The 16,853-nt window shown below is 54.5% G+C and overlaps 2 protein-coding genes across 3 annotated transcripts in view; one reads left to right on the forward strand and one right to left on the reverse strand.

Moving 5' to 3' along the window:
• Nucleotides 1-16,853, forward strand: part of CDPF1 (cysteine rich DPF motif domain containing 1) — a 376,436-nt gene that overhangs the window by 325,121 nt on the left and 34,462 nt on the right. The window lies entirely within an intron of this gene.
• TTC38 (tetratricopeptide repeat domain 38) overlaps nt 1-16,853 on the reverse strand; it is a 33,041-nt gene that overhangs the window by 4,478 nt on the left and 11,710 nt on the right. For both annotated transcript variants that reach the window (XM_050805876.1, XM_050805875.1), the window contains 10 exons: nt 16,226-16,397; nt 14,898-15,071; nt 11,864-11,939; nt 8,841-8,960; nt 6,530-6,589; nt 5,289-5,327; nt 3,446-3,527; nt 2,024-2,189; nt 1,034-1,193; nt 696-769 (listed from right to left, as the gene is read on the reverse strand). In XM_050805876.1, the coding sequence (XP_050661833.1) occupies nt 696-769; nt 1,034-1,193; nt 2,024-2,189; nt 3,446-3,527; nt 5,289-5,327; nt 6,530-6,589; nt 8,841-8,960; nt 11,864-11,939; nt 14,898-15,071; nt 16,226-16,395 (1,121 nt within the window). In that variant the 5' untranslated portion in view covers nt 16,396-16,397. The remainder of the gene's footprint in view (nt 1-695; nt 770-1,033; nt 1,194-2,023; nt 2,190-3,445; nt 3,528-5,288; nt 5,328-6,529; nt 6,590-8,840; nt 8,961-11,863; nt 11,940-14,897; nt 15,072-16,225; nt 16,398-16,853) is intronic.

Genomic DNA, 16,853 nt, shown 5'->3' on the forward strand with positions numbered 1-16,853 from the left:
TGACACTCACCCTCCAGCCACGCCCCTCCTAACACACACCCTCCAGCCACGCCACCCTCCTGACACACTCACCCTCCAGCCACGCCACGCCACCTCCTGACACACTCACCCTCCAGCTATGCCACCCTCCTACCAGCCCCATGCCTGGCCTGGCTAAACCCACTGCACTTTCGGGTGCGCCCTCAGCTGCTGCTCCCTCAGTGTGAGTTTACGTGTGTCTGTGGGACTGACTGCTCCCTGTCGCTCCCCCAACTACAGATGGGCTCCTGGTAGCCAGTGCCTGTTGTGCCTGCTCACTGCTGCCTCTCGGCACCCAGCACAGGCAGGCAGGAGAAATGAGCTGAGGTCTGAGCATTAGGTGTCGGCCAGGTGCAAAAGGAGAAAGGGTGTTCCAAGAGTGCAGAGGCCCAGAAGCCTGAAAGAGCAGGACATATTTGCGTACTCAGGTAGCTTAGCATGGCTAAAAGGGAGTGGGCTGGGGAGGGTGGGAGGTTGGGCCCGGGGTCGAGCTGGCTCCACTTGGTCAAATTGAGCCCGCTAACAAAGGAGAACCAAATTCCCCACAGCCTCCCAACCTCACAGCCTCAGAAGCAGGAGCATCTCGGGCCAAGGGTGGTGGGGCTTCCAGGCACTCCCGAGGTCTGCAGGGAGAGCCTATGAAAGTCGGGAGTGCTGGGCAGGGGCCAGGAGCTCACCGGGCCACATTCTTATGGACGCTGGAGGTGCAGTTTAAGGCCGCATGAATCAGCAGCTGGTTGAAGACGTCTCTCTGAAATATCAATTGGGCATGTGAGGCTCCTGTACCTCGGGATGGGGGAGGTGAGCCCCCGCCCACCGAGGGCTGCCTGCTCTCCAGGGAGACAGTGGTGTTGATGCCACACCCTCGATGACCAACTTACAGGGCGGGAGCGTGAGAGACACATTCACATCCACATTGTGGACACCACCACCACGGGAGAGACTTGGGGGCTGCAGGGCACCCAGACTCCCTGGCCCAGTCCCCAGGCGCCCCGGCTGGCAGCCATCGGCTCACCTGGGCATTGCTCCCACCGAGCTGGACGATCCGGTAGCGGATGGGCAGGAGCAGCTCCAGGACGCGGTCAGGGTTCCCGTCCTCAGCCTCCACCAGTGCCTGGCACAGGGGCAGCCCCACGTCTCGGGCCAGGAGGTGCTGGCAGTTCTCCCCTGGAGATCTGCGAACCCGAGACAGTGCCTTCAGCTGTCTGCCCATCACAGGACATCCGGGAGGGGCAGGGCCATTTCTTCCTCAGCGAGGTGTCCCTGGCCCAGTGCCTGACACATGCCACGCTGATGAGGTGAGGTGACAGGCGGGGCAGCCCATCAAGGGGATGGGACAGGGCACTAAGCTCAGACCTGGGTTGGAGTTCACCCATTTCCAGCTATCTGGTCCCCAACCTTCCAGCCTCAGTTTGCTCACTTGTGAAGCAGGCATAACAGTGCCAGTCTAACAGAACTGTCAGGATTGCTGACAAGACAGGCAAAGGCCTGGCACTGCAAGTCAAGGCAATCACCACCCCCCGAAGGGAATGGGCAGGGCAGCCCAGGTCCCCCAGGTCAGCCCTCACCAGCTCTTGCCAGGCACTATCCCTGATTTAGATAGGGAAACTGAGGTTCAGACCAGAGAAGCACCTCGTCCAGGACCTCAGGGCCTGTAAGCAGCAGGTGTCTCTGGTTTCAGGGCTTCGCTGTGTCCTCTCCATGGGAGGCAGTCCTGTGACCCTGAGGATCTCATACCCACGATGGGGATGGAGGCAGCTCTGTGTCTTGGGGCAACCAGTTGTAGAGCTGTGGGCCACACACTTGTGGGTGCACACGCCTCGGGAGTCTGCACCAGGGGACACATATCTATAGCGGTGCACACTGGGGAGCAGCCTCCATGGGCATCCCCCTGCTGCACTCACAGGCAGGGCAGACACTGAACACGTCTCAGCATGGCCCTAGCACCCCGTCACCCTCTCGGCAGGGTGAGGACCCCCACCCCAAGAAGGTCCCCTCTGCATACTCGCTGGCGTCCCGCAGGGTGGTCAGCAGCTCCTGTGTGGTCTGGCGGTCATGTGCACCCAGGGATGCCATCAGGAAGTGTGCGTCATTGAACAGCAGGATGTGGTCTCGGCTGTGCTTCCGGGTCACAGGCAGGACATCCTGCCACCGCTGGCCCACAGACACCCCTGAGGACATGGGGAGGAGACCCAGGGCCTGGAATGAGGCTCTGGGATGTGTCCTGTGCAAGGGCCTCCCCCACAGCGCTTCCCTTGGAGGCCCTGATGACCTTGTCCCAGGTGAGAGGCCGGGGAGGTAGGCAGGGCCATGGGCAGTGTCTGGCCTTGTGCTTAGGCCTCTGTTAGGACTGTTTAATTATAGAAGCCATAGACACGTTAAGTAGGAAGCACATTTTAAAAAGTGTCAAAGGTTATTAAACAAAACCTCTGTCTGCTTTGACAAACCCCAGGCCTCTTGGATCCCCTGGCCTTCCCACACAACCCCCAGCTTCCCCATGGATGCCCCGGGCTCCCCACTTTTCTCTGGGTCTCCAGCCTCAGCCTGCCCTTCCCACGGGTGGGCTCCCTGGCTCTTGCACCCCTCAGCCTGCTGTTGCCTGATCTGACCACATCGAGCCCGCCCTCTGGCCTCTTGTTCTGCAGCAGGCTGCTGGCTTCTACGTCCCGGTAGCTTTGGATGGTCTGCTTTCTCTGAGTGTAACTCTTTCCCTTGTCTGCCCAGCAAGCCCCACACATGCTTCTGGGACTCACATTTTACCTCCATTAGGAAGCCTTCTGAATCTCTAGACACAGCCTGTCATGCACTCCCTCGGGTTCCTGAATTGCTCAGCCCAGGCCTGCACCCCTCATGGTACTGCTGACCCAGGGCCTAGCCCAGGCCTCTGTGGTTCCAGATGGCTCTGCTGAGCCTGAGGTAAGGGGAGAACCATCTGGCACCCCAGTGGTTGGCTGGAGCCCTCGACAGCCCCCAGAGCTGTGGCTGATCCCTCCAGGCTACCTGCAGAGCATGACAAGGTTAAGAAACCTGTCTACAATCCCAGGGAGTTGAGAAACTCTCTCATGTTTCAGGAAAAGAGGTGGCATTGAGACAGGTGGCCAGGTGCCACCAGTGCCCCGAAGGCTTGGCAGGCTGGCAGTGGGAACAGCACAGCAGGTGCTGCCCTGGGTGCAGAGCTGGAGGCTTCCACATCGAGGAGCGGTAGGAACTGTTAGAAAAGGCAGTGTGGCCTGGGCACCCCCTCCAGCTTTGGGCCAGCTGGGAGGCAGCTGCAGAGTGGTACCCAAGGCAGCGGCCAGGTCTGCAGAGGGGTCTGGAGCGGCTCACCCATGAGCTCTTGCCCAGCCCTGGGCCTAGGCCACAGCACCCTCTTTCTCATGATGTGGGAGGAAGAGGCAGAAGCCAGTGGGGCTGCAGGGGTGGCTACCTTCCATCTGCAGGCGGTAGAGCATGGAGCAGTTATCCACCACGTCCAGCATGGTACCACTGGCCTGCAGGCTGGGAAGGATCTGGAAGACAGGGCGCCAAGGCGGGCTCAGCTGGTGGGCCAGATGAGGGGGCTGCAGGCACAGCTAGGGTCAGCCTGTCTAGGTGGAGTGGGGCCTGTATAGAGCAAGCCCTCTGCCACTGTCCCCATCACCCCAACTAACAGGCCAATCACCCTTGCCTGGGGTGTAGACTGCTCCAAGCACTAGAGGGGTCACCAGGCAGACCTGAAAAAAGAGCCCACTGCATTGCATATCCAGGGCCCAGACCAGGCCCAAAGCATCGGCCACCTCCCACCCCCGGGCCTCAGACCACACCGGTGGGAGGGTTGTCTGCCTGATCACGTTTCTAGACTCAGCTTTGCTGAGCAGGCCACTTCGAGTTCTTGGAGTATGTCACCCATCACTTTTTTTTTTTTTTTTTTTTTTTTTTTTAAGATAGAGTCTCCTTCTGTCGCCCAGGCTGGGGTGCAAATGGCGCAATCTCGGCTCACTGCAACCTCCACCTCCTGGGTTCAAGCAATTCTCCTGCCTCAACCTCCTAAGTAGTTGGGATTGCAGGCACCCACCACCACACCTAGCTAGTTTCTGTATTTTTAGTAGAAACGTGTTTCACCATGTTGGCCAGGCTTGTCTCCAACTCCTGACCTCAGGTGATTCACCAGCCTCAGCCTCCCAAAGTGCTTGGGATTACAGGCATGAGCCACCACACCCGGCCCACCCTTCATTTCTTACTACAACTTCCTGACCAAGGGAAATTATTGTGTGCTTTTCTCTGATGTTTAGATCCCCAGATCACAAGCATTTCTGTGGTTCCAGGCTTTTAGGATGAAGCCATCCCTGGGGTCCTTGGAGCTGTGAGTCAGGCTTTTTTCCCCCTCTCAAAAGAATGTCTGGGCCCAGGGAGGAGGAATGGAGAGTTAGTGTTTAATGGGTATAGGGTTTCAGTTTGGGAAGATGAAGAATGTTCTCAAAATGGAGGGTGGTGATGGTTGCACAATGTGAATGCACTTAATGCCACAGAGCTGTACCCTTCTTTTTTCTTTTTTTGAGATAGGGTCTCGCTCTGTCACCCAGGCTGGAGTGCAGTAGCGTGATCTTGGCTCACTATAACCTCTGCCTCCTGGGTTCAAGCGATTGTCGTGCCTCATCCTCCCGAGTAGCTGGGATTACAGGTGCCCACCACCATGCCCAGCTCATTTTTTGTATTTTTAGTAGAGACAGGGTTTCGCCACGTTGGCCAGGCTGGTCTTGGATTCCTGACCTCAAATGATCCACTCGCCTCAGCCTCCCAAAGTATTGGGATTACAGGTGTGAGTCACCACACCCAGCCTTGTACACGTAATTTTATGTTATTTTTATTTTATTATAGTGAAGAAAATTCCAGCCGATTGCCCCATTGCACTCCAGCGTGGATAACAAGAGCGAAACTCTGATTCAAAAAAAAAAAAAAAAAAATTCCTGTGGGTAGACCAGTTGTCTTACCAAAGAAAAGTGATCTGAAAGGGCTGGAGGAGAGCCCGCCATTGCAGAGGCGAGGCCCCTAGATGTGTAAATCTACCAGCACCCTCGGGGTGAGCAGGGCCAACCCCTGTCCCCAGCATAGGCAGGGTTACAACATTGCTCTTGGCAAAATTAACCCCATCAGGCCTTACGCAAGAAACATGTTTTTGCTCCAGCTGTTTTTCTGGCTGGGACAATCCTGAAGAACTCAAAGATCTGGTCTCTTTGAGACTCAAAGGCAAAATGCTGCAACAAATTGAACACGGTGTGAGCGCAACTTACGTGAGTATCAAAGATGGTCAGTGCGGCCTCATATTCGCCCTGGAAGAATAAAGTTCTCCTGATTAAACTCTGGAGAAAGCAAAGTGTAATACTCGGACGTGAACTGAAAACGGCCAGGCCAAAGCCCCCTGAGCACATGGCCTCAGGCCTCCACCTCCTCTCAGAGGGGGACGGGCAGTGTCTTGGTGGCACTGGGATGGGAGAAGGTGAACCTGCTTTCAACCGGACCTTTGGTTCCCCAGTGTAGAAAGGACAGCAGTACCTGTGCCGCCACCACTGAAGAAACAGTTGCTATGGAAGCATTCTCTCTCCTAGTGGAAAAGTTAATATAGGTATTGCTCATACTAACTGCTGCAAGCTTTTTCATGTATTTCTTTCTAGTCTTTTTCTCTTTTTTTCTTTTTTTTTGAGATGGGGTCTCACTCTGTCACCCAGGCTGGAGTGCAGTGGCACAATCTGGGCTCACTGTAACCTCCGTGTCCCAGGTTCAAGTGATTCTCATGCCTCAGCCTCAGGATTACAGGGAGGGGCCACCACGCCCAGCTAATTTTTGTATTTTTAGTAGAGAACGGGTTTTACCATGTTGCCCAGGCTGGTCTCAAACTCTTGACCTCAGGTGATTTGCCTGCCTTGGCCTCTCAAAGTGCTGGGATTATAGGCGTGAGCACTGCGCCCAGCCGCCTTTTTCTTTTCTGCATATGTTTCCTCTCCTGTACATTTAGCTGGGTTCTGTGCTGTCTTCCAGACACTTTATCATCACATTCTTATGTCATGACAGGGCCCTCACGTTCTCAGCATTTCTCACTTTTTGGACATTCAGGGAGCTTCTAGCTTTTGTGCAGGATAAAGAGCACCGGAAGTGACAGTCTGGCACACGGAACCCTGTGGCGGAATCACTGGGGTCAAGGGTGTCACGAGCAGATGCCCCATACCCTGGCTCCCGCTGCAAGATCTCATGGCCCAGGCAGGTACACCCTGCGGGGTGGGCGTCTGGCTCTCCGCTCCAGCCACAGGCACTTGCTCTGAATGATCTCTACAAGTTATACACCACAGACGTGATTTCCAGGCCTCTACAGTGAAAAATCCCTACAACAGGTCAAGCCTGGAACGCTCTTTGGAAACATTAATGCTCCACTGCATCAGGGCTCCACGGGATGTGAATACACAACAAAAGCTAGAAAAATCTTTCTCCCTCTGGAATCTCTACAGGATAAGACAGGGCAAACAGACGGCCACCTTACCTTCTCAATCAGATATAAAGCCCAGTGCCAATAGTTATGACAAGCCAACATATCCGAGTCCTGGAGGAGAAAAAAAAAAAGAATGTATGAAAAGTCTGAAGGCCTATGGGAAAAAAAAAATGTTGTTTTGTGCTAATGCAGAAACCATCTTTTTTTTTTTTTTTTTTTTGAGACAAAGTCTGGATCTGTCCCCCAGGCTGGAGTGCAGTGGCACGATCTTGGCTCACAGCAACCTCTGCCTCCTGGGTTCAAGCGATTCTCCTGCCTCAGCCTCCTGAGTAGCTGGGATTATAAGTGTGCACCACCATACCTAGGTAATTTTTGTGTCTTTGGTAGAGACAGGGTTTCATCATCTTGGCCAGGGTGGTCTCAAACCTCTGACCTCAAGTGATCCGCCCACCTCAGCCTCCCAAAGTGCTGGGATTACAGGTGTGAGCCACCGCACCCGGCCACAGAAACCATCATCTTTGAGCGCAGGAAACAATATTCCGTGTCTGTGCTGGGCGCCTCCGGCCACATAATCTCTTCCACTTGGAAGGGCAGTGACTATTATGCTGCATTTACCAAGGAGGAAACGGAGGCCAGGGGAGGTTCCCAACCTGCTTGCCTGAGCTGGGGAGCAGCAGCCCCAGGACTGGTGCAGAGGAAGTTACTTCAGCAACTCCAGCTTTGCCTTCTTTACATGTGAAGTTGAGAAAAGGAATCACAGAGCCACTCCACAGGGAGTGGCCCAAGGCCCATGGGTGCCCGAACAGCTCAGGGCACTTGGATAAACTCCGGGCACGGCGGCTCATGCCTCCCAAAAGTAATCCCAGCACTTTTGGGAGGCTGAGGCAGAAGGATCAATTGAGCCCAAGAGTCCAGGACCCACCTGGGCAACACAGGGAGGAGACCTTGTCTCTCTAAAAAAAAAAAAATTTAAATTAGCCAGGTGTGGTGGCACACGCCGGTAGTCCCAGCTATTTGGGAGGCCAAGGTGGGAGGATCGCTTGAGCCCAGAAGGTCGAGGCTGCAGTGAGCCCTGATTGTGCCACTGCACTCCAGCTTGGGTGACAGAGAGAGAACTTGTCTCAAAAAACAACAGCAACAACAAAAAACCAAACCAAACCAAAAAAACCTGCAGAGATCAGCAGGCCCAGGGCCAAACTCCAACAGGTGCTGGCAAAGCCCCGAGAGCCGGGGCGGGGGGGCGGCGCATGTCAGTGGCTCCCTTAGGCCGCCCTCAGTATGAAGCAGTGTTAAAGCAGGGCCTGTGCTGGGCTCAGAGCTGGCCCCTGCTAGGGTATTTCCAAGCTCGGGAGACAGGACTCGTGATCCTCAACAAGTGACAGTGCCCAGCACTCAAAAACCCCAAACAAACCTCACTGTCCCTGAGAAGGGAACCTGACAGCTGCCCCCTTGACAGAGCTGAATCTGGAGGCCCGAGGGTCCTCCGCCGCGTGGCTCAGACCGCACGGCCCCTGCTTGGGAGCCAAGTGCTCATCCTTCCCTGATTTCTTGCTGACCCCAAATACAAAGCCGGTATTCAATCAGCGCTGAGTGAGCGACCCTGTGTCCCTGTTCCGAGGAGGTCCCATCTCCCTTGAGCCCAACAGGCTCACCTGACGCAGCCCCGTCTGTCCAGAGGGCCCACCTCCACCATGGCGCTAGCCTTTCCTTCTCTGAGGCCTCTGCAGGCGTTTCTGCCTCTGCCTGGACACCACCTTGCCTCCCATGGAAAGAGGGACTGACAAAGCCTCCTGCACGGCCCATGTCTGCCTTGTACCTGGGCTCTAGGACACCAAACTGTGCAGCTCTCCTCTCCCTCACAGGCCACTGTAGGCCTTGGAAGCCTTGCTCAAGCTGGTGACGGTTGGGATGCTCTCCATCTTCCCCCTCTGTGTGGCACACACCTGCTCATCCTTCAGTAGCCAACTCAGAGGTTGCCTCCTCCAGGACACCTTCCCTGGCCACTGTCCCCCCAAGTCCAGTTGAGTTTAATGCTTCCTCTGGGTTTCCACATCCCACAGAGGGTCCCTGTCATGGTGTAGCTCATGTGCTTCTAGGAGGCTAATCGTTCCTCTTGACTAGGCCCTGTGAGGGCAGAGAAGTCTGGGCTGGACCCTCAGTGGAGTCCCTAGGGCAAGGTATAGGCCTGGGGTGGGGACTAGAATCTTGACTGTGCTCTGCTCAGCAGCCAAACACCTGAGGCAGGTGCAGGAGAAGGAGGAGAGGGAACCAAGCCCCATAACTCTTGTCCGTAAAGCCTCAGCCTAACTCAAGGGGACGCACTGCATTTCCCAGGGAGGTGAGCCACCGACAAGCATCGTACCTTCCAGTGGGTCTCTGAGTGCTGCATGAATTCCAACCCATCCTTGATCTCTGCTTTCATCTCGTGGATGTGAGCGATGGTGTGCACCGACCATGCGTCTGTCGGGTTAATAGATAAAGCCTACACAGGGTGCGGGGAAGAGGATTCCAGATAAAGCAGATCAGTCAGGCTGCCAGGGCAGGTGATGACAGGGGCAGGCGTCTCTAAGGGGCAAGAGGGGCCTGGGCTGAACGGGGTGGAGCAAGTGGGGGGATGGGGCTCCGACTCAAAACACTGACAATCAGCACCACTTCCCGCCTGCCCGGGCACACCAGCTCATGGGCCTCACTGCCCGGTTCACAGACGAGGAAGCTGAGACTTAGGGAGGCTATGCAACTTCACCCAGCGGGACAGCGGCAGGATCTTTCCAAAGCCAGGGCTCAGACCCAAGCCCACAGCATTCTGCACACAGCCGAGGCGCCTGCAAAACATGCCCGCCCTCTCTGGGCCTCAGTTGCTGCCAGGAAGGCCACAGATGCTGCCTTCCTCTTAGAGAAGCAGTTACTGCCCACGTGAACGCGGTGTGAACTGTCAAGTCCTCCAGTGGCTGTGGCTGCCTCTTCCCACTACCATATATGTGAGGACACGTGGCTTTCTGGGTGCAGAAACAGCTGGCTTTAAGGTTATCACAGTTCATGACAACAGCCGCTCCCATGACCTGTGAGCTTGACAGCGACCAGAGGGGCAGGCTGGGCTCAGGGAATGATCCTCCCCCGCTAGCTGTTTCTTTCTTCTATTTATGTGTTCAGCTCATGTTTGCTGAGCATCTACTCAGTCCCAGGCAGAGCTTAGAAAACGGAGCAGTAAACTGAGGCTGACAGAAGTCCCATTGCCTGGCTTGCGCCCAGGTCCCCCATGCCAAATCATGAATTCCCGCCAGCCCCACTGCCTCAGTCTCCCCACACCTTTCATAGGGGTCCAGAAGCCCCACGCTCCTCTGCCCTGGCCCAGCACCCGCTGAGAGGCTTTTGGCAGGAGGTCGGCCCCAGCAAGCCCTGCCTCTCTGCCCACCTCTCAGCTTTCGTGGGCCCGGCCCACTCCATGTGGGAACGGAGGGAAAGGAAGCGTGTCTGTAGGGGACTGTGGGCACCCCCGGAGCAGGGGCTCTGAGCACGGAACACTTGGGCACAGTCTAAGCAGGCTGGGCGCGGGGTCCTGAGATGGGACCCTGCTAAGCATGCTGCTTTCATGCATGGAGGGAGTGAAGGGTGGCGGCTGTCACCAGCTCTGATGGGCTGACCGGCTTCCTTCCTCTCTTGGAGTCCCACCATGGTTCCCTGGGAAGGAGTCCAAACTGCATTCCCAGGCTACAAGGCCCAGCAGAATCCAGTCCTCGCCTGCCCCTCTACAGTCCTGGCTCCTGGCTCCCCGGCTTGCTGCGTCCTCCCTAAGCCTCCACCCATCGAGCTACTTGGAGCTCCAGGTCCCCAAGCTCTGTGGCTGTGCCTGTGCCTGCTGCCTGCCTGCTCCTGCCCTGGCTCCTCCTACCCTCACCAGCCTGGGGCTGCAGACACATGGCCCATGTGTTACCACCCCTGGCCCCATCACAGCCCCCTTTTCCTGCCCAGTAGTTGCCTGTGGGATGCTGGTGTTAAAGTCAAAGAGTTGGTGCCTGCAAGACAAGGGACAGGAGGCGAAAGGGGATCAATGGAGCAGGAATGGACCCTAACCACCGCTTCTTCCTCCTTGCAAGGCATGGAGGGGACTTGCCACATCTGGTTTGCCACAGCTACTCTTGTCCAGAGCTTCTCCAACTGTCTCAGGAGCTCTCAGGTGCCCAGATGGATGCCACCCATAGGAGGGCCCAGCTGCCATGGTCTCCAAGGGACTTTCCTACAGCTGATCCCTGGATGTGGTGTCTGGTCACCCAGGCCATAGAACCAAGACTGCCAGAAAGCCACTCGGGTCCCCCACCAGCCCTGACTCAGAGTTAAAGCAAAGAACATATCACTCAAGACACAATTCTCAGATTCTATAATCAGAGCAGTCTTCAGAGAGCCCAGGGACCCATGGGCCCCAGTGCTGTCTCCTGGGGAGGGTGCTGCAGGCCGACTAGGGCAACTACTGGGGGAAGAACCCCAGCCAGGATGTTGGGAGGCGCGGCCTAGAGCAGGCAGCTGAAAGGACAGCCGTTGCCAGGTGGCCTGGGTGGAATCCGGCTCTGCCATCTCTGAGCCATGTGGCCTTAGGCAGGCTCTAGCCTTGGCCTCTGAGCCTCGGGCTCCTCATCTGGGCAACAAGGAGTTGAACATCACGTGGGCAGGGCTGTGTGGACACAAGTAGACACATATAAAGTGCCGCACAGAGCAGGGCACAGGAGCAGCTGTCACTCCCTTGTGCATGGCAGCCCCTCCATGGGCCTCAGTTTCCAATCTTGCAAGAAGAGAAGTACAGGAGAGGGACCCCCAGAGCATGAGACCACCCGTGCCCCATGCCTGACAGCTTAAGCCTGCCCTCTGGCCCTGGGCCCAGTTACGCATGGGCACCCAGCAATCATCACGACTGGCCATCATCACTCAGGTCCCTGAACCTCTGGTGCCGTGAGTGATGCTTAGAAATGCGAAGTTCAGGAAGGAAGAGCCAACGTTTATTTACACTTCACCTCCTACAAACTCCTGTCCCTGCAGGGCGGTGTGGGCTCTGGAGCCAGGCAGAGCTGGTGGGAGCCCAGACCTGCCACTCAGTGCAACCCCAAGTGAGTGGGCTGACCCCAGCTCCCTGTACCCCATCAACCTCATCTGTAGACGGGGAACCAGTGTTAGCCAAGGAACGTGGCTCTGGGGACCTCGGGGGGCCACAGGTGAATGACAGCCCCTGGCAGGCGGCAGCTGCTCACACTAACATGAGCTCCCCAATCTCTCTGAGGAAGTGAGAGTGGGGATGGGGTTCACCAGGGTCACACATGAATGGTGCCCCTCACATGCCCTGGTCCACCCGACAGCTGCTCCCCGAGGGGTCAGGCACCTTGGGAAGGACCCACTTACCTCTTTGGCAAGTTTTTCTGCCCGGTCGTAGAAGTTGGTTTCCATCAAGCCAAAAGAGTAGATGCCTTTCACATAGCTAAACACAGAAAAAATATCTCAGAATACAAAACAATGGACAGGTAGCAGTTTAAATTGTGTCCCCACAAAGATACACTGAGGTCCTAACCGCCAGTACTGGGAATGTGACCCTTTTTGGAAACAGGGTCTTCGCAGAGGTAATCAAGTTTAGAGGAGGTCATACGGGATTAGGGTGGGTCCTAACGCGATGACTGGTGTCCTTATAAGAGGGCCGTGGGAAGACACAGATGCAGAGGGAAGGAGGTAGGTAAAGACCAAGGCAGAGTGATGCAGCTGCGAGCCAAGGGACTTCAAGGCAACTCCGGACACCACCAGGCACTGGAAGAGGCAGGAAGGACCCACTCCTGAGGCTTTGAGGGCGTTGGCCCTGCTGACATCTTGGATGGGACTCTTGGCCCTCAAAGCTGTACCTATGTGCTGCTCCAAACCACCTAGTCTGCAGCCCTTTGCTATAGCAGCCACAGGAGACGGACACAACCTCCAACTCCATGCCAAGCTCTGTGCTTTTCAGCAATTCCGTGCTTCAGACTGGTGAGGGGCAAGATGAACATTACATCCGCACAATCATCCCCAAACCCGGCACAGAGAGTGGCCCTGCTCCTCAATTAGCATCCCACCTTCTAAGAATCAACATAGGTCTCCACTGAGAATAACAAGGGTCCTTTCCCTCCTGTCTGCATGGTGACATCCACCCAGAGGCATGACCCAGGGGCACCTCCCTGGGAAGCCTCCGTGACCTGTGGGCTGTCAACAGCTCCTCCTTGGCTTCCTCAGTGCTGTACACGGTCCCCTGCCTGGCCTGGAATGCACTCAGTGGACAGCCGGGTCCTCCTCAGACCCGGAGCTCCTACAGGCTGGGACCTGTCTGTCCAATTCACCCTCAGCCCAGGCCCAGTCCAGGATGGGCTGGAAGACACTACTGAATAATTGCACACTTCCAATCTCTCTCTCTCTTTTTTTTTTTGGAGACAGAATCTCGCTCTGTCGCCCAAGCTGGAGTGCAGTGGCACAATCTCAGCTCACTGCAACCTCCGTCTCCTGGGTTCAAGCGATTCTCCTTCCTCAGCCTCCTGAGTAGCTGGGATTACAGGCACATGTCATCACACCCAGCTAATTTTGGTATTTTTAGTAGAGACGAGGTTTCACCATGTTGGCCAGGCTGGCCTCAAACTCCTGACCTCAGGTGATCCACCTGCCTCGGCCTCCCAAAGTGCTGGCATTACAGGCATGAGCCGCCGCGCCCAGCCCACACTTCCAATCTCATCTGCAACTGCCCACCCGAGTATCTAGGGTGGTCATACATGAAACAGGTTTCTTTCCTGTGATTTCTTGGGGTTAAGTTAAAACAAAATAGGGCAATGGGGCTTCTGTCTGAGACTAAGATGTTAGCTTCACTACTGTGCAAGAAGATTGATTCTAGTTTTTGTTATTCATTGAAGCAATGTTCTTAAGCACCGGCTTCCAGAGTTATCTTTAAAATATACATATATATATATATGTATCGTGTGTTTACTGGGGTCATTTAATCCTCAAGACTTAAGCTATTTCTTGTAGGCTTACTGTGTGACAGGTACTACTAGGTTCTTGTGATGGTTAATTTTTTATGTGTCAATTTGACTGGGCCATGGTGCCAGTTGTTTGGTCAAACACCAGTCTAGATGTTGCTGTGAAATATATATTCTTTTAGAGATGGAGTCTTGCTCTGCCGCCCAGGCCGAGTGCAGTGGCATGATTGCCAGCTCACTGCAGCCTCAAACTCCTGGGCTCAAGAGATCCTCCTGTCACAGCCTCCTGAGTAGCTGGAACTACAGGCACATGCCACCGTGCCTGGCTAACTTTTTTCATTTATTTTTTCTTTTTGTAGAGACAGGGTCTTGCCATGTTGACCAAGCTTATCTCGAACTCCTGGCCTCATGCAATCCTACAGCCTCAGCTTCCCAAAGAGCTGGGATAACAGGCATAAGCCACTGTGCCCAGTCCTGTGAAGCTATTTCTAGATGTGATTTGAGTAAAGCAGATTACCCTCCATGTGGGTGGGCCTCATCCAATCAGTTAAAGGTCTTAAGAGAAAGACTGAGGCCACTAGAAGAAATTCTGCCTGCAGACTGCCTCCAGATGCGAGGCTAATGCTGACTCCTGCAGGAATTTCCAGCTTGCTGCCCTGCCCTACAGATTTTGAACTTGCCAGCCCTCACACTCACATGAGTCGATTCCTTAAAATAAATCTCTATCTCTCTGTCTCAGAGCTCTCTGGGCTTCTCTGGAGGGTGCTGACTAAATAATACAGCTTATTAACCTCTCTGAACCTCACGACTGTCCTGTAATGAAGCTGCAGTGAAGTCATTCCTGTGTGGTGGTCACTGGGGCTGTTCATGCACATTCCAGGCCTCCTTCTCTTCCCAAGCACAAGGTAGAACTGTACTTCCTGGTCTCCTGTGGGTGGGCAAGGTCATGTGATCAGTTCTGGCCAATGACTTGGGAGTGGCAGGGTATCCTTTTCATTCTAAACCTTTAATTGCCACTGTAAGCCCCGCCAGGAAAGCTTGCTTTTCCCTCTTAGTGACAGGTGTGTCCAGAGGGCACCTGCTTCATCAGCTGGGATCCTGGATGCAGACAAGGACATGGCGGCAGAGCCCTCATCCCTCCTAAGGTGCCATGTAGTATGAGTAAAAAATAAACCTTTGCTGTAATAAGCTTTGGGGAAGAAGAACCAGGGGATGTTTGTTACTGCAGCAAAAACAATCCCATACTGATCGATACCTAATGGTACTACCTCATCCACAGGTGGGATGAAAATCAAATGAAGAAAGTGAAGCCTTTGAACTTTAAGGAACTAGGAGAATAGCAACAATGGTCCCATTATTTTTTAGGACAGGCCCAAGAGAGTCACCATATTTTTAGGGCAGAAGAGAGAGATTAAGAAACAGAAACAATGTGATTTCCAGTTGGCACATACCTGCTTAGGGGGATGTCAGGTGTCCAGAAGGGGTAAACTCGAGCAACAGAATCTCGCATCTGTTCCTGACAGCCCAGGTAAAAATAAACATCATGGGAAAATTTCAGGGCCAACATGTCTGTTGGGTGGTCCCGGAGAATCTGTTCCCATAGTTCACTGGCTTTCAGAAAGTTCCTGGAAACCGAGAAAGATTTCTCACCGACACTGAACACACAGTCCACCCACACAGGGAATGTAGGAGTCGTCGTTTCTCACCAATGTCATGGTCTGCATGGACGTCTTTTTTTAAAAATCAGTTTCTGGCCAGGCGTGGTGGCTCCTGCCTGTAATCCCAGCACTTTGGGAAGCCAAGGCAGGTGGATCATGAGGTCAGGAGTTCAAGACCAGCCTGGCCAAGATGATGTAACCCCGTCTCTACTAAAAATATAAAAATGAGCCAGGTGTGGTGATATGTGCCTGTAATCCCAGCTACCTGGTAGGCTGAGGCAGGAGAATCGCTTGAACCCAGCAGGCAGAGGTTGCAGTGAGCCGAGATCGTGCCATTGCACTCCAGCCTGGGTGACAAGAGCAAAACTCTGTCTAAATAAATAAATAAATATCAATTTCTGTGTTAGGTTATGAACAGAAAACTGAAAACCCAGTGGGAAATTTTACTCTTCAGTTCAATTGAAAAAAAAAAACAGGTTTAACAAATTGCCGAGGATAATCCCACTGGAGACGGTCAGATACCTACAGGAAGTCTCCGAGGTGGAACCACACCTGGGATGACTCACAAGGAAGACCAGGCAGCACCTCCCCAGTCTCAGGATCCCTGTACAATCGGCTAAGATCATCTAACTCTGCAGGGCATCTCGCCTGCCTGAGCAGACATGGGGGCCGTCCCAGAGAACAAGGGAACCAGTGTGGGAACAGCGGGGGGATGATGTGAAAGCCAGTGCAAGAGCAAGGAACATATGGGCGAAGATTTGATTTGATTGTTTATTTCCCACTAGAAGAAGCATGTTTTCTTCTCTCCTCCCTAACCTAGTAATTTCTGTAGAGTGACCCTATTATTTTTGTAAGGAAAATAATATACAATTTACTTAATGAAACAAAGTAAGTTACTTTTAACACTAAGTTGGGAATCTTCACCAACTGCTTCCTCACTCAGCACTCCACCAAGGACAGGGAAGCAGAGGATGTGATTTTCCATGAGAGCATCTCAGGAGGCAAGGAGAGAATCACTCTCCCACCCCGCCCTGCTCCCAAGGGCGTTGGGAAAGGGATACCCTGCCACTCCCCCAGCACAGCCTCAGGGTGCCAGCTCCCGGCCCAGGAAGGCCCCTCACCCCTTGGCAAATGTCTCTACTGCAGACACGTGCAACTGCTCCCGCCTTGTCAGCGGCTGGGTTCTTGAAATCTCCACCATTGTCTTCACAGCCAGGTCCAGCTCTTTGTCCAGCTTCACGGAGCTTCCAGTGCCAATCAGTACAAGGCCAGTAGAGATGGCGTGGCCCATTGCTGGTGGAGGTTAGAGAACAGCTGGTGGTTCAGCCCAGCCCAGCCCAGACTCCACATGTCACAGAGACAGCCCATGTCCCAGGAGGGGCCAGCCAGGCAGCAGTAGGCTGTGCACTGTGGCCCTGCCGACTGTCCAGAACTCAGCCTCGGCACTTGTCAAGCATGGAGCAAACAGCAAGCCTAAAGGCACCCTTGAATATTTGTCTAGTGAGGGCATTGTGCTGAGTGCCAGTGTCTAAAGCACCTTCCCCTTCACTGGATGAGCCACTTAGCGGCTGCCTGCAGGCTCATCAGCGGCCACTATCACACAGCCAGCACACGGCTCCCGGGAGGCATCAGTGGATGCTGCTCATGACGGGCTGGACCAAGGAGGCCCCGGAGCACAGAAGTCACGATCCCGTCTGTGCTGCTCACACATGCTAAAAGTTAGGGTGGGGGTGTGTGCCTTGTGGCCCT

Source organism: Macaca thibetana, chromosome 10, assembly GCF_024542745.1.
Source record: "Macaca thibetana thibetana isolate TM-01 chromosome 10, ASM2454274v1, whole genome shotgun sequence".
Lineage (NCBI taxonomy): Eukaryota > Metazoa > Chordata > Mammalia > Primates > Cercopithecidae > Macaca > Macaca thibetana.